Source organism: Ostrea edulis, chromosome 9 (genome assembly GCF_947568905.1).
Source record: "Ostrea edulis chromosome 9, xbOstEdul1.1, whole genome shotgun sequence".
In the NCBI taxonomy this organism is placed as follows: domain Eukaryota; kingdom Metazoa; phylum Mollusca; class Bivalvia; order Ostreida; family Ostreidae; genus Ostrea; species Ostrea edulis.
Genome location: NC_079172.1, coordinates 30452416 through 30477294, shown reverse-complemented (window position 1 = coordinate 30477294; position 24879 = coordinate 30452416). Strand labels below are relative to the sequence as shown.

The window sequence follows — 24879 nt, the reverse complement described above, 5'->3', positions numbered from 1 at the left end:
AATCAGATTCTACAATGTCTACGTCTATATAAATCCTTCGCAATGCTAAGGACACTTGCAATAAACTTTAAAAAAAATAAATGATGAAAACTAAATTTACGTTATTATAAGTAAAATGATTCAAATTACCATATGGTATGCAATTTACCAGAGACCCATGGGCCACATCGCTCACCTGAGTCACCTTGGCCCATATTTAAAGATTTTCCCTGCCTATTCACATGTAAAACTTGATCCTTATTGTGGCACCAACCTACCCCCAGGGGCCATTAATTTTACAAACTTGAATCTGCACTGTCAGGAAGCATTCATGCAAATGTAAACTTTTCTGGCTTAGTGGTTCTTGAAAAGAAGATCTTAACCCCACACTATTTTTGCATTTTTGTGATTATCTCCCCTTTGAAGGGGTAATGGCCCTTCATTTTAACAAACTTGAATCCCTTTCACACAAGGATGATTTGTACCAAGTTTGGTTGAAATTGGTCCATTAGTTCTTGAGAAGATGATGTTCCTATATATCACCATGTAAAACTGATCCCCTATTGCAGCCCCATGATCTGAACAAACTTAAACCTACTTTACACCAGGAAGCTATCAGGAAAATTTCCACTCTTATCCCCCAATGGTTCTTGAGAAGAAGACTTTAAAAAATTTTCCCTACATATTCGTATGTAAAAAATTTGATTCCCTATTGTGGCCCCACCCTATCCCCGGGGTCATGATTTTAAAAACTTGAATCTTCACTATGTCAAGAAGCTTTCATGTAAATTTCAGCTTTTCTGGCTCAGTGGTTCTTGAGAAGATTTTTAAATGACCCCACCCTATTTTGCCTTTTTGTGATTATCTCTCCTTTGAAGGAGGCATGGTCCTTCATTTGATCAAACCTGAATCCCCTTCACCTAAGGATAATTTGTACCAAGTTTGGTTGAAATTGGCCCAGTGGTTCTGGAGAAGAGGTCAAAAGTGTGAAAAGTTTACAGACAGACGAACGGACAACGGGTGATCTAAAAAGATCACTTAAGCTTTCAACTCAGGTGAGCAAAAAAGAGTGAGGAAAATTTGTATAGTTATATATGGAGGGATAATATATTTCAACTTTTGAACATTATAGAAAATTACAAATCCCTTTAAATATTCTTTGTTAGGAATTGTGAATTAGTACTTATCACAACCAAATGAAAATAAAAAATATTTATCAATCCATTTTTTGGGGAATTGTGTCCTGGAGAATCCAAGTCAGAAAATGAATATCAAACATATACAATATCCTTCCCAGTGTTATTTCATTTTTGAGAATATCAATGCATGCAGAAATCGGGGGATATTGTCCAGAGAATAAGATGACCTTGGGAATCTGACCTTGAGAATCTTGAGTTAACGTTACACAACTTAAAGAATAATACTGTACAGCTGAAAGTTTGGGAAATATCACCGTTAATTTACCACAAAAATATTTTAATATGTATGATTGTAGTTTAAACAAAAGAAAATATCATGAAAGTAAAATATTAAAAAGCTTGTTATCACATAGAATTATGGGAATGAAAAGTAGTGCCTGTGAACACGACATAGCTAGACACCTTTCCCTGAACACGTGTCAGCTGACCATGTTTGATGATTGTGAACACGTGTCAACTGACAATGTTTGATGATTGTGAACACGTGTCAACTGACAATGTTTGATGATTGTGAACACGTGTCAGCTGACAATGTTGATGATTCCCTGAACACGTGTCAACTGACAATGTTTGATGATTGTGAACACGTGTCAGCTGACAATGTTTGATGATTCTGAACACGTGTCAGCTGACAATGTTTGATGATTCCCTGAACACGTGTCAGCTGACAATGTTTGATGATTGTGAACACGTGTCAACTGACAATGTTTGATGATTCTGAACACGTGTCAGCTGACAATGTTTGATGATTCTGAACACGTGTCAACTGACAATGTTTGATGATTCTGAACACGTGTCATCTGACAATGTTTGATGATTCCCTGAACATGTGTCAGCTGACAATGTTTGATGATTCCCTGAACACGTGTCAGCTGACAATGTTTAATGATTCTGAACACGTGTCAACTGACAATGTTTAATGATTCTGAACACGTGTCAACTGACAATGTTTAATGATTCTGAACACGTGTCAGCTGACAATGTTTGATGATTCTGAACACGTGTCAGCTGACAATGTTTGATGATTCCCTGAACACGTGTCAACTGACAATGTTTGATGATTCCCTGAACACGTGTCAACTGACAATGTTTAATGACTCTGAACACGTGTCAACTGACAATGTTTAATGATTCTGAACACGTGTCAGCTGACAATGTTTGATGATTCTGAACACGTGTCAGCTGACAATGTCTGATGATTCCCTGAACACGTGTCAGCTGACAATGTCTGATGATTCCCTGAACACGTGTCAGCTGACAATGTCTGATGATTCCCTGAACACGTGTCAGCTGACAATGTTTAATGATTCTGAACACGTGTCAGCTGACAATGTTTGATGATTCTGAACACGTGTCAACTGACAATGTTTGATGATTCCCTGAACACGTGTCAGCTGATAATGTTTAATGATTCCCTGAACACGTGTCAGCTGACAATGTTTGATGATTCTGAACACGTGTCAGCTGACAATGTTTGATGATTCCCTGAACACGTGTCAGCTGACAATGTTTGATGATTCCCTGAACACGTGTCAGCTGACAATGTTTGATGATTCCCTGAACACGTGTCAACTGACAATGTTTGATGATTCTGAACACGTGTCAGCTGACAATGTTTGATGATTCCCTGAACATGTGTCAGTTGATAATGTTTGATGATTCCCTGAACACATGTCAGCTGACAATGTTTGATGATTCTGAACATGTGTCAGCTGACAATGTTTGATGATTCCCTGAACACGTGTCAACTGACAATGTCTGATGATTCCCTGAACACGTGTCAACTGACAATGTTTGATGATTCTTGATTTCAAAGTGTGAAAGTTACAAGCCGGACATGAAAAATTGAACAGAAATCTTCGCAAAAGTATTACATACCCCATCACAGATGAGAATATAAAAAAGCTTTGAAAATAAATTAATTAAATCTTACACATGGCCTATCTACTTTCTGTAGGTTTACAGTCATAAGATTTTACAAAGTTGAAAGATCTTGTCTTACCTCTACGGGGTTTTCTCCAGATCCTTCAGCCCCTGATTCTTCTGTAGATACTTCCGGGTTTTCTTTATTGACAACCTTTGATTTCGTTGTCAGTAAATGCCAAATGACCCCTTTCAACTTCTTGACATCCAGTTTTTTTGCTGTCTTTGCATAGTTAATATCAATCTTTTCAACCTGTAAAAAATATGTAGATTTTGTAAATTTTAAAAGCAAAGGATGACTGCCTTTAAATATTCATTACTGTAAATACTACAGCATTCCAAGTGTGTAGCCTGCAAAATAACATATAACTACTAATTCAATTCAATTCAATTATTTCCTTCTCTCCCCATGGAGAATATGGTCGTGAACAATTCTTGTAAAACTGGGTTTCATCTTGTAAAATATTATATTTACAAGTCCAACAGGCCTGGGCTTCTCGGAATATAATTGATATGCAGTTAATATTATCCCACTGCTGAAACGACACGAGGTTTGAAATCAGATTACCATACAAGAATTGGAGTAAAAAACCCTGTAAGTGGTTTCACTTAGTCTAGCAATCCCTTCTTCTTCAACACTGTTTTTAAAATTGAATGCAAGAGTGTAATACTATGGGTTTGATTTGGGCCTGTAAATTACTTGTCTACTTGTAATAAACAATCCTGCTCGACGACAAAATGGCCAGTGCTCAAAAATGTTTTCCCCAAAGACTTTAAGTCCATACCTTGTTCAGCAGACCCCCCCCCCCCCCCAACTATTAATGAAATAAGACAAGTGGTACCTTGTTTGGTTGAGATACGAGCTTATCTCCCATTAAGGTTGTGTTATTGAGTGTGTTGTCCGGCTGCATACTGAAGTCATCTGGACTGAAATTTCCTTCACCCGCCGTAAAGTCGAATCCACCACTTGCATCATTGTCGTCATCCACTTCCTGAAAATGAAACACAAAGGATCACATATTAGAAGTATTTATACATGGATTTGTAAGATACAAAAATCATAAACAAAGTACTACAGAGTCTACACTACAGAATTAGGCAAGACTAGTTTCTCATTTATTATTCATGACCGTTCATGCTGATTCAACGATCACAAACAGACTTTTATCGGTCATCTCTTAGCACTTGATGTTATGTTTTTGTGTCAATTTATTATAACATAACAATGGAAAGCTTTCCATCTTGTTAAAGCTCGTTTAACTGCCTCAAACATCAGTGCAGTAATCAATCAAAATTCAGATAATTACAAAACAGTTGCACTAAAATAATCCTATTTTTTTTTCTTCTTTCGAATACAGACCAAATTTATATCCCGTACATCCTTCACAATCCTATTTTCGCATAAATTCGCGATTCTGACTTGATGCATAAATAAAAGTTCTTATGAATAATTTTGTACAAACGCATAATGATGAAAAAATTTAACATCTGTCTTGCTGATAAATCTGGCAAGGTCAGGTTAAGTGGCTCAGGTGACCTTGGAATGATATGCTGGTCATAACAAACCTCATCTCCTTTGGGACAGTAATTTTCTTTGTCGTTTGGATTTTCGTAGTTATAATTTTCTATTTCCTCGTCTATATCTGCTGATGCTGTGTCTTGTCTTTTAATCTAGAAATATACAACGAAAATCTTCTTCATGTGGGTCACTAAATATGACTACAAACATCTGTAGTTCATACATACATGAACAGCAATACATGTATCTACATCATTATTTCGCTCCAGATTTTTGGAATTCGATACACTGTACATTTTTGAACAGCGTGAGCACAGAAAGTTCCCAGTAAACACATTAATATTTCTTCCTCTAAAAGTTTCACATTCAACATTGTAGCGTCCTTTCACTCACCATAACCTGACTTTTACAGAAGAGTCTGAAGAGCTTGTCGGCATCGTAATGGAGATCTTTGGGCAGGGTGTTCCTCTCTTTGCTATACTTGGTGAGAGTCGACTTTGTTAGAGTGATGGATTTGGATGGCTTGAAGTACTTAGCAAAGTCTTTTTCTTCCTTCACTGTGTCATAGTCTATGTCCAACAGAGCTTTCTTATTTCTCTGTGTTTTGTCCGCCTGTGATTTTGTTCTGGGATCTTCAAAAGAGAATGATATTCAGTGGGAAATAAAACTTTCAGCAAAATGGATTCTTTTAATAACACTAAAGGTATTTGACTATGAAGGAATCCAAACACATGGACAACCTTGATTATCTGCAGAAACAAGAGGCCCATGGGCCAAATTGCTCACCTGAGTCACCTTGGCCCTTGGTTCTTGAGAAGATTTTTAAAGATTTTCACTATATATTTGTATGTAAAACTTTGATTCCCTATTGTGGCCTCACCCTACCCCTGGTGGCCATGATGTTTACAAACTCGAATCTGCACCATGTCAGGAAGCTTTTATATAATGTAAACTTCTCTGGCCCAATGGTTCTTGAGAAAAAGATTTTCACTATATATTCCCATGTAAATCTTTGATCCCCCTATTGTGGCCCCATCCTACCCCTGGCGACCATGATTTTAATAAACTTGAATCTGCACTATGTCAGGAAGCTTTCATGTATATATAAACTTTTCTGGTCCAGTGGTTCTTGAGACGATTTTAAAGGATTTACGCTAGATATTTCTATGTAAAACTTTGATCCCCTATTGTGGCCCCATTCTACCCCCACTACCTTGCACTATGTCAGGACACTTTCATGTAAATTTGTACTTTCCTGGCCCAGTGGTTTTGAGAAGAAGATTTTTTAAGATTTTCCTTAAATATTTGCATGTAAATCTTTTATCCCCTACTGTGGCCCCATCCTACCCCTGGGGATCATGATTTTAACAAACTTGAATCTGCACTATGTCAGGAAGCTTTCATATGAATTTCAGCTCTTCTGGCCCAGTGGAAGTAAAATGAAGACAAATTTGTTCAGGGTTGGTCCTTTTAGGGGGCATAATGAAAGTAAAATGAAGACTATTTGTTCAGGGCTGGTCCTCTTTACATGTATATTCACAAATCATTATCTGTACCTTTAGACAGAGGTCCTATTCGCCAATGAGCTGGCCCGGCCCACGCCCTGAGAAGTGTCTTGTTGAAGTAGGAATAATCTGATGGTTCCGAGGCCAGCACACTCAGGAGGGTTCCTGTTGTCCCATGTCTGATCAAAAGAATAATATCTGATACCAATACAATCAATAAGCACATCATGAGATGTGCATTAGTTCTGCTAATATTTAGTTTACATGAGATGTGCATTAGTTCTGTTAATATTTAGCTTAAGTGATATTTGCATTAGTTCTGTTAATATTTAGCTTACGGGAGATCTACATTAGTTCTGCTAATATTTAGCTTAGTGAGATGTGCATTAGTTCTACTAATATTTAGCTTAGTGAGATGTGCATTAGCTCTGTTAATATTTAGCTTATGTGAGATCCCTGATTGCACTCTGCTTTAGTTCTGCTAATGTTGAAATCTGCATTAGTTCTGCTAATGTTTAGCTTACGTGAGATCCCTGATTGCACTCTGCATAAGTTCTGCTGCTTTGCCGTCCCCAATACAGATGGATTTCTCCGTGATTTGGTTGTCTCCCCCTGAGTCACCATCATCATCTGTATGAAAAGTACAAACAGTTAACATAGGCAAAGTGAGCAGAGCATTTCTTCGGAACACAGCAACATCCAACGGGTGATGTTCTCAAATATCAACTCTCGACTATTACATTTAATGGGTGACATCCTCAAATATTAACTCTTGACTATTACATTTAATGAGTGACATTCTCAAATATAACTCTCGACTATTACATTTAATGGGTGACATCCTCAAATACTAACTCTCGACTATTACATTTAATGGGTGACATTCTCAAATACTAACTCTCGACTATTACATTTAATGGGTGACATTCTCAAATATTAACTCTGGACTATTACATTTAATGGGTGATGTTCTCAAATATTAACTCTACACCAATACATTCAATGAGTGACATTCTCAAATATTAACTCTCGACTATTACATTTAATGGGTGACGTCCTCAAATATTAACTCTCGACTATTACATTTAATGAGTGACATTCTCAAATATTAACTCTAGATCAATACATTCAATGGGTGATGTTCACAAATATTAACTTCTGACTATTACATTTAATGGGTGATGTTCTCAAATATTAACTCTGGACTATTACATTTAATGGGTGACATTCTCAAATATTAACTCTGGACTATTACATTTAATGTGTGATGTTCTCAAATATTAACTCTGGACTATTACATTTAATGGGTGACATTCTCAAATATTAACTCTGGACTATTACATTTAATGGGTGACATTCTCAAATATTAACTCTGGACTATTACATTTAATGGGTGATGTTCTCAAATATTAACTCTGGACTATTACATTTAATGGGTGATGTTCTCAAATATTAACTCTGGACTATTACATTTAATGGGTGATGTTCTCGGATATTAACTCTGGACTATTACATTTAATGGGTGACGTTCTCAAATATTAACTCTGGACTATTACATTTAATGGGTGATGTTCTCAAATATTAACTCTGGACTATTACATTTAATGGGTGACATTCTCAAATATTAACTCTGGACTATTACATTTAATGGGTGATGTTCTCAAATATTAACTCTGGACTATTACATTTAATGGGTGATGTTCTCAAATATTAACTCTGGACTATTACATTTAATGGGTGATGTTCTCGGATATTAACTCTGGACTATTACATTTAATGGGTGACGTTCTCAAATATTAACTCTGGACTATTACATTTAATGGGTGATGTTCTCAAATATTAACTCTGGACTATTACATTTAATGGGTGATGTTCACAAATATTAACTCTGGACTATTACATTTAATGGGTGATGTTCACAAATATTAACTCTGGACTATTACATTTAATGGGTGATGTTCTCAAATATTAACTCTGGACTATTACATTTAATGGGTGATGTTCTCAAATATTAACTCTGGACTATTACATTTAATGGGTGATGTTCACAAATATTAACTCTGGACTATTACATTTAATGGGTGATGCTCACAAATATTAACTCTGGACTATTACATTTAATGGGTGATGCTCACAAATATTAACTCTGGACTATTACATTTAATGGGTGATGTTCTCAAATACTAACTCTGGACTATTACATTTAATGGGTGATGTTCACAAATATTAACTCTGGACTATTACATTTAATGGGTGATGCTCACAAATATTAACTCTGGACTATTACATTTAATGGGTGATGCTCACAAATATTAACTCTGGACTATTACATTTAATGGGTGATGCTCACAAATATTAACTCTGGACTATTACATTTAATGGGTGATGTTCTCAAATATTAACTCTGGACTATTACATTTAATGGGTGATGTTCTCGGATATTAACTCTGGACTATTACATTTAATGGGTGACGTTCTCAAATATTAACTCTGGACTATTACATTTAATGGGTGATGTTCTCGGATATTAACTCTGGACTATTACATTTAATGGGTGATGTTCTCAAATATTAACTCTGGACTATTACATTTAATGGGTGATGTTCTCGGATATTAACTCTGGACTATTACATTTAATGGGTGACGTTCTCAAATATTAACTCTGGACTATTACATTTAATGGGTGATGTTCTCAAATATTAACTCTGGACTATTACATTTAATGGGTGATGCTCACAAATATTAACTCTGGACTATTACATTTAATGGGTGATGTTCTCGGATATTAACTCTGGACTATTACATTTAATGGGTGATGTTCTCAAATATTAACTCTGGACTATTACATTTAATGGGTGATGTTCTCAAATATTAACTCTGGACTATTACATTTAATGGGTGATGTTCTCAAATATTAACTCTGGACTATTACATTTAATGGGTGATGTTCTCAAATATTAACTCTGGACTATTACATTTAATGGGTGATGTTCTCAAATATTAACTCTGGACTATTACATTTAATGGGTGATGTTCTCAAATATTAACTCTGGACTATTACATTTAATGGGTGATGTTCTCAAATATTAACTCTGGACTATTACATTTAATGGGTGATGTTCACAAATATTAACTCTGGACTATTACATTTAATGGGTGATGCTCACAAATATTAACTCTGGACTATTACATTTAATGGGTGATGCTCACAAATATTAACTCTGGACTATTACATTTAATGGGTGATGCTCACAAATATTAACTCTGGACTATTACATTTAATGGGTGATGTTCTCAAATATTAACTCTGGACTATTACATTTAATGGGTGATGTTCTCGGATATTAACTCTGGACTATTACATTTAATGGGTGACGTTCTCAAATATTAACTCTGGACTATTACATTTAATGGGTGATGTTCTCGGATATTAACTCTGGACTATTACATTTAATGGGTGATGTTCTCAAATATTAACTCTGGACTATTACATTTAATGGGTGATGTTCTCGGATATTAACTCTGGACTATTACATTTAATGGGTGACGTTCTCAAATATTAACTCTGGACTATTACATTTAATGGGTGATGTTCTCAAATATTAACTCTGGACTATTACATTTAATGGGTGATGCTCACAAATATTAACTCTGGACTATTACATTTAATGGGTGATGTTCTCGGATATTAACTCTGGACTATTACATTTAATGGGTGATGTTCTCAAATATTAACTCTGGACTATTACATTTAATGGGTGATGTTCTCAAATATTAACTCTGGACTATTACATTTAATGGGTGATGTTCTCAAATATTAACTCTGGACTATTACATTTAATGGGTGATGTTCTCAAATATTAACTCTGGACTATTACATTTAATGGGTGATGTTCTCAAATATTAACTCTGGACTATTACATTTAATGGGTGATGTTCTCAAATATTAACTCTGGACTATTACATTTAATGGGTGATGTTCTCAAATATTAACTCTGGACTATTACATTTAATGGGTGATGCTCACAAATATTAACTCTGGACTATTACATTTAATGGGTGATGTTCTCAAATATTAACTCTGGACTATTACATTTAATGGGTGATGTTCTCAAATATTAACTCTGGACTATTACATTTAATGGGTGATGTTCTCAAATATTAACTCTGGACTATTACATTTAATGGGTGATGTTCACAAATATTAACTCTGGACTATTACATTTAATGGGTGATGTTCACAAATATTAACTCTGGACTATTACATTTAATGGGTGATGTTCACAAATATTAACTCTGGACTATTACATTTAATGGGTGATGTTCTCAAATATTAACTCTGGACTATTACATTTAATGGGTGACGTTCTCAAATATTAACTCTGGACTATTACATTTAATGGGTGATGTTCACAAATATTAACTCTGGACTATTACATTTAATGGGTGATGTTCTCAAATATTAACTCTGGACTATTACATTTAATGGGTGATGTTCTCAAATATTAACTCTGGACTATTACATTTAATGGGTGATGTTCTCAAATATTAACTCTGGACTATTACATTTAATGGGTGATGTTCTCAAATATTAACTCTGGACTATTACATTTAATGGGTGACATTCTCAAATATTAACTCTGGACTATTACATTTAATGGGTGATGTTCTCAAATATTAACTCTGGACTATTACATTTAATGGGTGATGTTCTCAAATATTAACTCTGGACTATTACATTTAATGGGTGACATTCTCAAATATTAACTCTGGACTATTACATTTAATGGGTGATGTTCTCAAATATTAACTCTGGACTATTACATTTAATGGGTGATGTTCTCAAATATTAACTCTGGACTATTACATTTAATGGGTGATGTTCTCAAATATTAACTCTGGACTATTACATTTAATGGGTGATGTTCTCAAATATTAACTCTGGACTATTACATTTAATGGGTGATGTTCTCAAATATTAACTCTGGACTATTACATTTAATGGGTGATGTTCACAAATATTAACTCTGGACTATTACATTTAATGGGTGATGTTCTCAAATATTAACTCTGGACTATTACATTTAATGGGTGATGTTCTCAAATATTAACTCTGGACTATTACATTTAATGGGTGATGTTCTCAAATATTAACTCTGGACTATTACATTTAATGGGTGATGTTCTCAAATATTAACTCTGGACTATTACATTTAATGGGTGATGTTCTCAAATATTAACTCTGGACTATTAGTCTCCTTCTTTGACCTATACATCAACGGGAGTAAAACGTACAATGCATACAGCATGTGTGATGCTAAAAGATCAAGAAGTATGCTATTGTATGATAACATTTGCTGTACTCAGTAACAGAATGTGACCTTGACCTATGACCTGTTAACCAAGAAATACATTGGCAGTTTTCTCAATCCCAAACTATCGTCTCTGGAACAATTATGAGAAGAAAAACAAAAATGCTACTCTTTGTATGAGTAATTAACACTTACAATTAATCAATGTGACTTTGACCTATGATCTAGAAATCATTAGGAATCTTTCTGTCTCTATTTCATATTTCTGTTGCAAGTATGAGACAGAAAATTGGAATAATATTAATTATCCAGGTCCAATCAAGGATGTACAGAGATTTACTGCGGGTTGTATTCTATTCAGCCCAGGGCTGCAGGAGATACAGCCTGGGATAAATCCTGTATACCCTAAGTGTGTATGGAGTACCGCCCGGGGTAAATCCCGAACCTAAGTGTTTATGGAACATCGCCCGGGGTTAAATCTCCGTACAATCTAAGTGTGTATGGAATACCGCCCGGAATTAAATCTCCGTACACCCTAAATGGACCTGGAAAAGGAATTGATTTCCTAGGTAACCAAATGATACTGCATGGAATTATTTAGTGATTAAAATAAGGAATTAATGTCCATTGTTTTACGTGTGAATAACCTGACATCACAATACATGGAATCGTGACTAATAAGTTGTAAGGTAGAAATGTCCTCATTTTGTTTTCTTTGTGTGCAGATACAATGCATTGTGATGTCACATTATTTAACCCCCAGCTTTAGCAGGGTGTACAGGAATTTATACTTGGCCTGTTAACCAATCAAAACTCGTCTTACAAGTGACATAGGAAATAATACACTTTACATGGTGCCCACACAATATTGTTATATTCAATCTCTGACTGTGACCATCATCTATGACCTTTTCACCCAAAAATCAATAGGATCATCCTCTTCTTAATCATTGTAGCTAGAATGACACCAAAAAATGAGACAACTGTCTTCATATGGGTTCCACAACATTTTTCTCAGAGTATGTATGCACTGGCAGGAAAACTACATGTACAGTATGCCCTCTTTGACATTGTTGCAAGGGAATAATAACTTTCAACATCAATAATCCCAAATCGTCCTCTTCTTATCATTGTAGCTAGAATGAGACCAATATCCAAGACTCTTGATATGGGGTCCACAACATTTTTTTGGATGTATGAAAGCACAGGCAAGTAGACTACATGCATGTCCTCTTTGACTTTTTTTTGCAAGGGAATAATAACTTTCAACATCAATAACAACAAATACACATTGAACACACACTTTATGGGATGCAACCCCCCCCCCCCTTCCCCTTAAAAAAGGAGAATAAAACCATTCTTTGACTGTCAATATGTTGTTCACACGCGCAGATGTAAAATATGTGATAGAATTATTAATGACTGCTGGTTAAGGCAACTACCATGAACAGATCTTGCTGATATTTGTAAATCCAACTAAATCTCTTGAACATAGCAACATACATAATAAATACCTATGGCAACATTCTGCATCACACGTAATTCTTAATCATTAACAAAGAAAATGTGTTACAACATTACAAATTATAACGAAAAAACATTGAAGATGTTGGTAGAGAGTTTGTGCATGGTTATAAAGAAATTTTCTTTTTGAAGATGTTGATAGCGAGTTTGTGCATGGTTATAAAGAAAAATATTTTTTGAAGATGTTGATAGAGAGTTTGTGCATAGTTATAAAGAAAAAAAACCCATGGAAGACGGTAGAGAGTTTGTGCATAGTTCTAAAAAAAAACAAAAACAAGAGGCCCATGGGCCACATCGCTCACCTGAGTCACCTTGGCCCATATCTGAAGACTTTCCATATATATTTGCATGTAAAACCTTAGTCCCTATTATGGCCCAAACTACCCTTTGCAAACTTGAATCTACACTATGTCAGAAAGCTTTCATGTAAATGTCAACTTCTTTGGCCTAATGGTTCTTGAGAAGAAGATTTTTAAAGCTTTTTCCTATATTTGTATGTAAAACTTTGACCCCCCCCCCCTTCCACCTGTGGCCCCATCCTACCCCCCGGGGGCCATGATTTGAACAAACTTGAATCTGCACTATGTCAGAAAGTTTTCTTGTAAATATCAGCTTTTCTGACTCAGTGGTTATTGAGAAAAAGATTTTAACTATATATTTGTATGTAAAACTTTGATCCCCCCTTGTGGCACCATCCTACCCCCGGGGGCCATGATTTGAACAAACTTGAATCTGCATTATGTCAGGAAGCTTTCATGTAAATCTCAGCTTTTCTGGCTTAGTGGTTCTTGAGAAGAAGATTTTTAAAGTTTTTCCCTATATATTTGTATGTAAAACTTTGATCCCCCCTTGTGGCCCCATCCTACCCCCGGGGGCCATGATTTGAACAAACTTGAATCTGCACTATGTCAGAAAGTTTTCATGAAAAAATCAGCTTTTCTGGCTCGGTGGTTCTTGAGAAGAAGATTTTTCCTATATATTTGTATGTAAAACTTTGATCCCCTATTGTGGCCCCATCCAACCCCCGGAACCCATGATTTGAACAAACTTGAATCTGCATTATGTCAGGAAGCTTTCATGTAAATCTCAGCTTTTCTGGCTTAGTGGTTCTTGAGAAGAAGATTTTTAAAGTTTTTCCCTATATATTTGTATGTAAAACTTTGATCCCCCCTTGTGGCCCCATCCTACCCCCGGGGGCCATGATTTGAACAAACTTGAATCTGCACTATGTCAGAAAGTTTTCATGTAAAAATCAGCTTTTCTGGCTCAGTGGTTATTGAGAAAAAGATTTTCCCTATATATTTGTATGTAAAACTTTGATCCCCCTTGTGGCCCCGGGCATCCAACCCCCGGAGCCCATGATTTGAACAAACTTGAATCTGTATTATGTCAGGAAACTTTCATGTAAATCTCAGCTTTTCTGGCTTACTGGTTCTTGAGAAGAAGATTTTTAAAGTTTTTCCCTATATATTTGTATGTAAAACTTTGATCCCCCCTTGTGGCCCCATCCAACCCCCGGGGCCCATGATTTGAACAAACTTGAATCTGCACTATGTCAGAAAGTTTTCATGTAAAAATCAGCTTTTCTGGCTCAGTGGTTCTTGAGAAGAAGATTTTTAAAGATTTTTCCTATATATTTGTATGTAAAACTTTGATCCCCTATTGTGGCCCCATCCAACTCCCGGAGCCCATGATTTGAACAAACTTGAATCTGTACTATGTCAGAAAGTTTTCATGTAAAAATCAGCTTTTCTGACTCAGTGGTTCTTGAGAAGAAGATTTTTAAAGTTTTTCCCTATATATTTGTATGTAAAACTTTGATCCCCCCTTGTGGCCCCATCCTACCACCGGGGGCCATGATTTGAACAAACTTGAATCTGCAATATGTCAGGAAGCTTTCAGGTAAATTTCAGCTCTTCTGGCCCAGTGGTTCTTGAGAAGAAGATTTTTAAATGACCCCACCCTATTTTTGCATTTTTGTGATTATCTCCCCTTTGAAAGGGACATGGCCCTTCATTTGAACAAACTTGAAAGCCCTTCACCCAAGGATGCTTTTGGCCATGTTTGGTTGAAATTGGCCCAGTGGTTCTGGAGAAGAAGTCGAAAATGTGAAAAGTTTAACAGACAGACGGACAGACGACGGACAAAAAGCGATCAGAAAAGCTCACTTGAACCTTCGGTTCAGGTGAGCTAAAAACCCATTGAAGATGTTTTATAGAGAGTTTGTGCATAGTTATAAAGAAAATAAAACATTGAAGTTTGTGCATAGTTACCTGCATTGTCCTCCCCAAAGGCGCTTTCCACTGCCATGTCCTCTAAATCAGCCGGAAGATCGGTCAGAGTGGGGTCTACTTCCTCTATAGGTTCCGTCTCCGCATTGATATCAAAAGCATGAGTGGTGGATCCAGAAGGCACTACTGATGTCTATGAAGATAAGTTATTGAGAAAGTTCACAGCAAATATAATCAAATTCTAAGCTACTAAATTAAAAATAACTTTTCTCTAGCCATACCAGTTGGAATACTTTTAAGAATTTATGAAATTTTTGCTTCTGAATCACTTTGTACATATTTTGATCTTGTTATCAATAAAAAAAAAGAAAAGTTAAAACTTCAAATATATTAATACAAAAATTATTTTTATAATAAGCAGTTAAATCTTATTTTAGATATTTTACATCAATGAGATCAAATTTTGATTCGTTTAAGGTTTACAATGACGATAACGAACAACAGACGAATTTCGATTAGAAAGCTCACTTGAGCCTTTGGCTCAGGTGAGCTAAAAAAGCCAGACAGAAAATCTAACAGATAAACATGTTCGTCATACTTCGTACAGTGCCCATCAATTAATGAACATACACACATAAAGAACATGTTTCTCACCTCCATTGATGAGTCCCAGTTGGTGAACTCGAAGCTGGAGAAAGAAGGACACACCTCTTTTGAGTATAAATCCACTCCTTTAAACATTCCTGAAAAGCAAGCAAGAACAATGTATCAATTGAAATACAATATATGATTTATTGATTGTATACTGTTTAACGTCCCTCTCAAGAATTTTTCACTCATACGGAGACGTCACCTATGTCGGTGAAGGGGCTGCAAAATTTAAGCCTTTGCTCAGCACTTGCTGGGTTTGAGCTGGGACATCTTCACAAGTCGTTACCTCGCACTAAGATTTGATATATACGAGTAATTTTGCTATGTTAACTACTCGCGTAAAATAAGGAATGTACAGTATTTATTTGCTCTCATTAATTTGTTCATATAATTTCTTCAGATTCATTCATAGAAAAATCTCTGACTACAGGTCATGTCAGACTTTGATCACTACCCTTCACTGATATCACCAGATCTGATGCCATCTTTCTGACAGTGAACATTATGATGTCATCACAAAAGTGCTGCTAAATTATTTTTTACCACCAGAACTTGCAACCTCTGTTCCACAAATGTTTCACTTTGCTTTTTTCAAGCAATTTTCTGAAAACTGAGGACAAGGCACATTTTTGATATGTTTGTTTTGGGAATCAGTCACAGAGCAAAAAACATTTGAATAGTTTGTTTGTATTGATAATATTCTGTTAACTAGATCATGAAATTTCGCTGTTAAATACATTAATAAGAAATCTCAATATCAAACATTACGGGGCTCACTGTATCCCTATATAAAATAGCCCTCACTCTTGATCTAATGACGTGTCCATAAAATTCTCAGATATATAGTGTAAATAATGATGATGAATATTTAGAATTTACTTTAATATGCTGTGTTGCAGAAAATTAACTCGTGAAGGAAAATTTTTTCTACATTCATGGCAATAAAAATTCTGGGAATTCAACATACAGGAATAATTCTTTAAAATTTGATAAAATGAAGATAAATAGAAAACGTATAGTTATCTGCACAGCAACAGCATATCCATTCAAATACATCTAAAGTTTATTTCTAAGGTCAAGTTTCCTCTAATCTGAATATTTGTTTGTTAGGTCAACTTTAGTTCCAAATTAACATGATCGCCCACATTTAACATCTTTCTAGCAATCCCCCATTCTTGATTCAAACTGACATCAAGTGATAATTGGAGACATTTAAACACTTCAACACATTGGAGGTTCACATACAAAGGTGTAAACTACGTACATTGATGTTCATGACCATAGTGACCATCCTAATATTGCCTCATGACTTTTAATTCATTTTGAATTTAACCTTTACCTTCCTTGTACACACCATCAAACTGACCACCTGTATCATACTGAAATAGTCAAAACGGGGGAGTTGTAAATTGTTTGATTTCCTACCGACGCAGTATATTCGAATGTGGGTGTGTGTTTATTTCACTCTTGAGAAGATGAGTAACACCGAATTCCATACAGATCAGTGCAGACAACACACAATGATCATCAAGTTTTTTGAACATGATGTACATGTATTTGCAAGTACAGTCATGGTGAAACATGTCCGCTTGTGTTGAAAATTTGTCAAATGCATAATCCATTCACTATGAAGGTTTTCTTTTATAAAAGAGAGCCTCAGATCCACATTTACATTTTCTAATTGAAAACACTGACATTCAAATAGCACATGGAATTCATGGACATAAGTTTCGTATAATTTTATTCTTTTCTGCAAATTGATATGACAGCAACTTGCTACAACATGAGAAAATTGTGATTTTTCTGACTTTTCGAACCTGCTGTATAAGTATTTTTTTTATTTTTCTGACTGTGATTTTAACAAGCTATATAGTATTCCTCTTGCAGACTGGTACACATTTTACGAGGTAAATAGGCAAGTTTTACAAAATAAGTTTTAAGTCAATTTGGGAACCTAGAAATCAGTGTTGCCATAATATGCCAAGGTAATTCCTGTGTTGCCAGGGAATGTCACAGATTTTTTGAGGGCTCATCCGTAGGGACATCTTTGAAAAATTTGAAAAATTGTATAACTGAAGACCAGAAAGACACGAGTTTCAGCATTATTCATGTTTCATCTGAATAACAAGTTAAAATTCTTTTGACATTGATTTTCATTAATATTCATGGTATAAAATGGAGGAAATGCAAATCTGCGCAATACAGTTCAGCTCTATGGTCACCAATATGAATCTACACTTGAATAATTGTCCCAGTAACCGAAGGGTGGATGAAAAGACAGAAAACCAATACATCTCAAAAAAGTTGTGTGTGTGTGTGTGTGTGTGTGTTACTGACAGAAAGTACACATGTCATGAAATAAGATCTGTTTGTGAAACACTGATGCCCCTGTATCATTTACTGCAGCAAAGTTGATAATGACCGGGAATAAAGTTTTTCATGAGTAGGTCAAAAGGTTACAAAAAAATTAAAAACTTTGGTTCCCAAAGGAAGGTCTTGTCACAAGGAATACACATGTGAAATATGAAAGCCCCTAGCACTAACCACTCAGAACTTATGACCAAGGTTAAAGTTTTTAAAAAGTTGGTCAAACCCTAAAATCAATATCACAATTCAAAAAATTCTGCACCGAAAGAAAGGTCTTGTCACAAGGAATACACATGTGAAACTCCATTCATTTAAAATTATGGCTAAGGTTAAAGTTTTTGCAGACAAACAGACCAAAAAACTTGACACCCTATATCTGATTACTGGGACGCAAAATGTAGGAGAGAGAGAGAGAGAAAGAGAGAGAGAGAGAGAGAGAGAGAGAGAGAGAGAGAGAGAGAGAGAGAGAGAAAGTTGTAGATCATGTAGCTTTTTCATTCATATTCTATATTTCTGTATCTTCAATTTTCTGGAATTTTTTTCTTTTCACGTTCTAGTTTCTCCAATTTACATTTTGACTACATTTGATCTTTCAAATGTTTGAAAAGTAATTGTAATGTATATAGATATGTATGTATTCAAGATGTATCAAAAACTAAGATTTCAAATAAAATGTTTCAATAGAATAAAAAGTTTTACCTACCTACTTAAAATTATTTTTTGGGGAGTGAAATAGGAAACACACATATATTTTATTTTGGCCTTACTTTAGATCCTAGTGTAAGGATCTACTTGAGAGAACCAAAGGATCTGATTGGTTAATTCTTAAAACATTCAGTGTATTTATTGTGGAGCCATCAAGACTAATGTTCAGAAAATATATACATCAAAGAGAAACAACTCTTGCTAGCTGATAAAAAATTCAATCTGACTTATGAGTGTCAATGTAAAATTCCAACAAAATTCTTGCAAGTATATATGGTATTTGGTATTTCCCCACTCACTAAGCTAGTGACAAGATATACTCAAACATTGATTAAACTCCCATTTAAATCTCAAAACATAACCCAACCCCCCCCCCCCCCCCCCCAGAATGCTACAGTTCTGCAGCGATCATTGTCTAAACCAATTTTCTTGTATGAGTGAACCACACATTTCTGAGTAGATTCAATTCCTAGTACATGCAAAATATCTGTAGGTAGTACTACAGTCAATAGGACTCAAAATTACATGTAATATTTTCAGGGAAAAATTACAATTCCTAGAGGTTATATTTTCTACATCAATGAAACTTGCATGCCCAATACCTGAGTGAATACCTGGAAGTCATCCTGATACTGAAATCCTGACATTTTCTGGAGGAGTGACCCAAGTTAAAAAGCTGCATTGATGAGGAAGTGTGACAGACAAACAGACAGATCAGATATGTCTACATACAAGTGCATTGCATGGATTGGTGGAACAATGGGTCAATATTGAAATGCATGTTGTAGATAACAATATATCCATACTTTCTTTATTATCACTGTCGAACTTTAACATATGACTGTTTGTCTTTGAGTACAGCAGTATGAACCGGTGCATGAAACGTTACGGTAATACTGCTCTCCTCTAGTTATAATCGTCAATTTTTACAGAAAGTTGTGGTAAATCATTGTTGTAAGCTGACAACATACCTTTTATTTCCGACATGTCTATGGAGTTCCGTTGTGACAGGTCTGAGGAACAATCTCCTTGGACAAGAGCAGAACTGGAGTCCAGGATAAGGTCTTGTCGATCATCAAAACACCGCAGATTATTCAACATCAAACCGCTGCTGCCACCCTCGTCAAAAGCGGCAGACATTACTTTAAATAAGGGATCCACCTGTTGAAATCAACTTCTTTTATTTACAGTTCAGATATCCTTCATCTTTTATCTGTCTATAAATTGTTATTGTTAAGGCTATGAAAAAATAAAATAGACCTTTCAATTCTTTGACAACACTGCATAAGATTGAAAGATTTGCATTGTCTGATTTTGTTGATGTATCAAAAAGCGACATAATTCAATTAAATAATACATGTCAACAGTTTCTATTTTGGAGTTCCCCATGGAAAGGGTGTGTTCTTTCATTTGAACTAATCTCAATCACCTTCATTAAAGGAGTGCTTTGTACTAAGTTTGGTTGAAAATAGCCTTTTGGCTCTAGTGGAGATAAATATTTAAGACATATCATGAACAGCACCTGACAGGTTCCAAAATAAAGACAAGCTTGAAGCTCTGATAAATTACCTCAAATTCTAAGTCCATTTTATTGACGTTGATGCTTTTCAAGTTTGATTCTATTGTGTTGTTTTTCTTTGTCTGAAATAAAAATCTGATGATAAGAATGTTGAAGGTAAAAAAATTTATATGTAATCATGTTTTTCAAATTGTTCAATCTACATAAACATTATAGCTGCAAGATAAGAAAAAAAATTTGTAGTTCTCCATGAACATAAAATTATAATTTAATTTTCCAGCTATCATTTTCCCATAGAAGTCAAAACATACACAATTCCTTGTAACTAGCTTCCATATTCTCTCTCTCTCTTTCTCAATTGATAGACAAGAGGAGACAAATCAATTTCTAATTTTAAAAATTTGAATCTTTGACCTGCTCCCTGTGATTACTCGTGTAGCAATAAGTGGGCAGATCAAAAGATTAAATTTCCATTTTATGTAGATTGCACATGTTGCTTTCTCCAATCAGTCTTTTAAAAAAAAAATGTAACAAGTTTAAACCAGTTGCTACCCTTCAACCTGAACAAACATTTAACCATGATAATAAATTCCTCGCGTATAACCAGGAATTGACAGTAAGACATCCTCCTCACCCGTTTCTTCTTTTTGGCTAGCTCTTGTACCTCCCCTGGGACACCATCCTCCTCCATGGCCTCCTCTCCTACAAGATACAAATGTTGTCCCATTTATGTGCTACTATAGTAACCAATTTCATCGTGTGAAAATTTTATTCAACTTATTAAAACGTGCAGTTTAAACTGACATCCATCTTTTTTTTTTTCATCACTGCTGATATTGACTTTCTGAATTTGTCTAAAGCCACACACTACTTTTTCAATATTTTACTGTTACATGCAACACTGATGTCAAGTTTTCATCAAGGAAATTTTCAATCAGCAACCAGAATACCGTATATCAATGTGAAAATAGAGGTGTGAATACCTCTCAGATTTAACTAAGGCACTAAACCACCATGACGTATTCTGTTTAAAATTCATTACTATTATGCCTCCTGTTTGTTTCTTCCTATCCATTTGATATCCTACCACTTTCACATAGAGTACAGATATACAATGTACACTATTGCTATTTCTTTTGCGTAACTTTACTTTTTTGTCTCCTTCAAACTTTTCACATATAAATGTTCATTCATAAAAATTTGTGCTCATTTGAGGGTTTGGCAGTGTGCTTGCTAAGCCATCATAGCTCTACCCTATTGATGAATAAATTATATATATAAACTAAAATTCAGTACTAATATAAATGTCATAAGGAATTTTTGTCCAGATATATGACTAACCAAAAAATTAATTTTTGATGATTAAGCTCCATCAGAATAAAGAAATAATTGATACCACATTTGAAATATCCTCATCACTCAACATCGGAAATGCATTCAAAGTGATAACCCTTTTTTTCATTGAAACGTAAAAATAAATGTATTTTGAACACATATGGACAGTCAACATGACAGTTATAACAATGTTACATTTTTTGTATACTTTGGGTTGTGAACTATTTGTTCAAACCCTGACATAGTATACAAAAAAGTAACATTATTAAATAGAGTTGATCAGTGTCTGAATATTGTAAATCAAAATACTTTCGAATTCCTGTAAACCAATACTTATTCAAGATGACCTTTACGTGCTGATGGGAAATATTCTTGTAAAGAAGGAATATTTACGAACATCTTACTCGTGAACAAAATTACAACAAACCTTCTTGCAAATCTCAAGGATATTTCTCAAAAGCAAAAAAAAATTTGGTTTACAGCAAGATGCCTACCATCTTCATCAGCTTTTGACTTTTCTCCACTTCGGCCTAAACCAGTGAGAACTTTGTAGGTTTCAGCATGAATGGCATCCACTCTTCCTGCATAAATCTTAGCACTAGCATCTAACGTAGTACTAGCAACCTGCAAGAAACATACCACAATCTTAGTTTATTCTTTAAAAAAAAAACCTACAAGCAGAATTTATCATAACAAATACAGTTGCAACCATTTAATGGATAAATCTATGCACTATGCAATTTGTATTTCCTTAAGTAGTACCAGTAAAAAATTACTCACTTTAGGTAGACAACTTTATTCCTCAACACTTAACATGCAGAATTGAATTTTATACCTGAAAGTTATCCAGTTCCTTCTTCTTCACGAGGTCTGACATATAATCAATCAAGTGTAATCCAAATGCATTTTTTGCATTAATTTTCTGCAATTGAAATGCACAACATATCATGTATGTTTTGTGGGGGGGGGAAATGAAATAAAAAGAATATCAAAATTATATATTTTAAAGTAGATAAGAACAGTTAATTTTCTCTCTAACTGAAGTATAGGAAACAAAGTTAAGAATATTTGATCCCCTACTGCATACAGTAGCAATGTTAATCTTACATTTTCTGCTGACAGCTTGATGCAGCTGGAGTAATGATCTGCTAGCTGAGTTGCAGTGAGTCCGCTGAGTGGTAATGATCGACGTCTGTAATTAAATAACAAATTACAGCAATCTTTAATTTTAAATCGGTTAATCAACCTGACACATTAATTCACTCAAGATTGGAAATATCTTATCCAGATTATTACCTCTGCTGTAGTTGATAAATACAATTTTTCTTTAACATTGACAAATTTTCATACTTTACATAACATTTAATCTCCAGATTAATTAAATATTCAATTTTATCTTAGATGTTTCATGAGAAATTCAAAACTAGAATGAGTACATTTCCATTACATAAGTCCTGCAAGAAATAATAGTTTCTAAACAAGTGCTTTTAAAAATCTTTTATGAAGTAATACAAACAAAAGCAAAGTACATGTTTAATTAATGATACCTTTCCCCAGGGGAAGCAGGACTACCCACACGCTGCTGTAGTTGAATAATCCTAGAGCGTCTCCGCTCTCTTTTTTCTGCTGCATCATCGTGTTCTGCCGTCAACATCGGGACGGGACTTTTGAGACTCACATGCCGACTTGAGGCAGGAGATATGATGTTTGAGACAGAATTCAAGATATTTGGTGCAGTAGTCAATGGGGATAAAATCTCCCGAGCAGATGGCATGTTACTACAGCAAAAGAATTTTAAAAAAATAAATCTAGATTAAAAATGATTTTGGAATTCTTTCAGCATTGTGCGAAATTAACAGTGGATCGATAAACAATGTGTATAGAAAGCCTCGTTAGTCTATATTGATCAAGACAACGATAGACCTACTTGTCTATAGAAAATCTGACCTAGCCATATAAACATCTCTGTTACGTTGATTTGATTCTGCTCACCCCTTTGCTATAATAAAATGTTCCACAATTTAATGACGAATCAAATCAAATAAGAGAATTGCATTTTGAACGGGGGGGTGGGGGGGGGGGTGGGGGGGGGGGGGGTAGTGGAACAGAATCAACTTGATGTGTATACTTTCGCTTTCATTTTTGTGCGCCTTTGGTCATTTTCTCCAATCCAAACCTTGTTGATGCATTTAGTATCAGGCTAAAAATATCAAATCCAAGTTTCATTACCAGTAATGATCTCATTTAATCACCATTAATTACAGTAATTGTAATGCTAGGTAACTGGGTGGCTATTTTCTACATGGACATGATTTTGCTTTTTTCCCCTCACAAACTCATAGATGCCTTAATTAGCATGCTGAAAACTGCTGAAATTTGCAAGATTTCCATGGTATATCTTCCATCTTCAGCATTTGCAGTTTTCATGTGCAATAACTGTAATTTAATTTTTTTTTTTTTAATTTCTTTCTAAAAGGAATTTTTTTTTTAAATTTCTTTCTAAAAGGAATTTGATGTGGTCTATAGGAAATAAAATGGCTGTGGACTGAATGTCTACAGGCTTTAAAGTTAGTTTTGCACACTGTTTCAGTTTTTCCTTCTCTTCTTTAAGTGCTGAACTAATCTGTTTCCAATGTATGATTGATTGCAACATTCTACAGTATACAACACAAGGGTAACTTCTACATAACCGGAAAAAATAAAATACCTGTTGTAGTCATCCTTTTATCGATAGGTCACATGCTTTGTTATCATATAGTAAGGTAGATAAAACATTTGTTTTCCCTTTTCGTCATTCGTTCAAAAACAGACACAGAATGATGCTTTGGTTCTTGTATTTATAAACAGATAAAAGGTTTTGAAAAATGACACAAATTTGCATCCCGATCCCGACATTAGAAGAAAAAAAGGAAACATTTCAAGATTCGACGACCGTTTTCCTCCCAGTATTTCGATGGGTCTTTTGTAAAGAACCCGAGTCATTTAATGAAAACGGTGCATAAAACTAGGAAATTCTATCGATCGAATGATAAGGCACGAAAGCATCAAGTGTTGGTACCACTACCAGCCCGGCCCAGCATATCAGGTTCAAAGTTGTTGACATTTCTTAC

General features: G+C 34.9%; 1 protein-coding gene across 3 annotated transcripts in view; it reads right to left on the bottom strand.

Annotated features, from left to right (window-relative positions):
- LOC125659603 (condensin complex subunit 2-like) overlaps positions 1-24879 on the bottom strand; it is a 29066-nt gene that overhangs the window by 2344 nt on the left and 1843 nt on the right. For 2 of the 3 annotated variants that reach the window (XM_048891335.2, XM_048891334.2), the window contains exons 2-16: positions 23317-23547; positions 22877-22961; positions 22605-22691; positions 22264-22393; positions 21069-21136; positions 20485-20556; positions 19887-20076; positions 15847-15935; positions 15235-15385; positions 6650-6755; positions 6177-6304; positions 5014-5252; positions 4668-4772; positions 3944-4093; positions 3181-3354 (exon numbers count right to left, since the gene is read on the bottom strand). In XM_048891335.2, coding sequence (XP_048747292.2) covers positions 3181-3354; positions 3944-4093; positions 4668-4772; positions 5014-5252; positions 6177-6304; positions 6650-6755; positions 15235-15385; positions 15847-15935; positions 19887-20076; positions 20485-20556; positions 21069-21136; positions 22264-22393; positions 22605-22691; positions 22877-22961; positions 23317-23543 — 2001 coding nt within the window. In that variant the 5' untranslated portion in view covers positions 23544-23547. Of the gene's footprint in view, positions 1-3180; positions 3355-3943; positions 4094-4667; positions 4773-5013; positions 5253-6176; positions 6305-6649; positions 6756-15234; positions 15386-15846; positions 15936-19886; positions 20077-20484; positions 20557-21068; positions 21137-22263; positions 22394-22604; positions 22692-22876; positions 22962-23316; positions 23548-24476; positions 24862-24879 lie in introns of those variants that run through there. The other variant, XM_048891333.2, reaches the window with a different exon arrangement.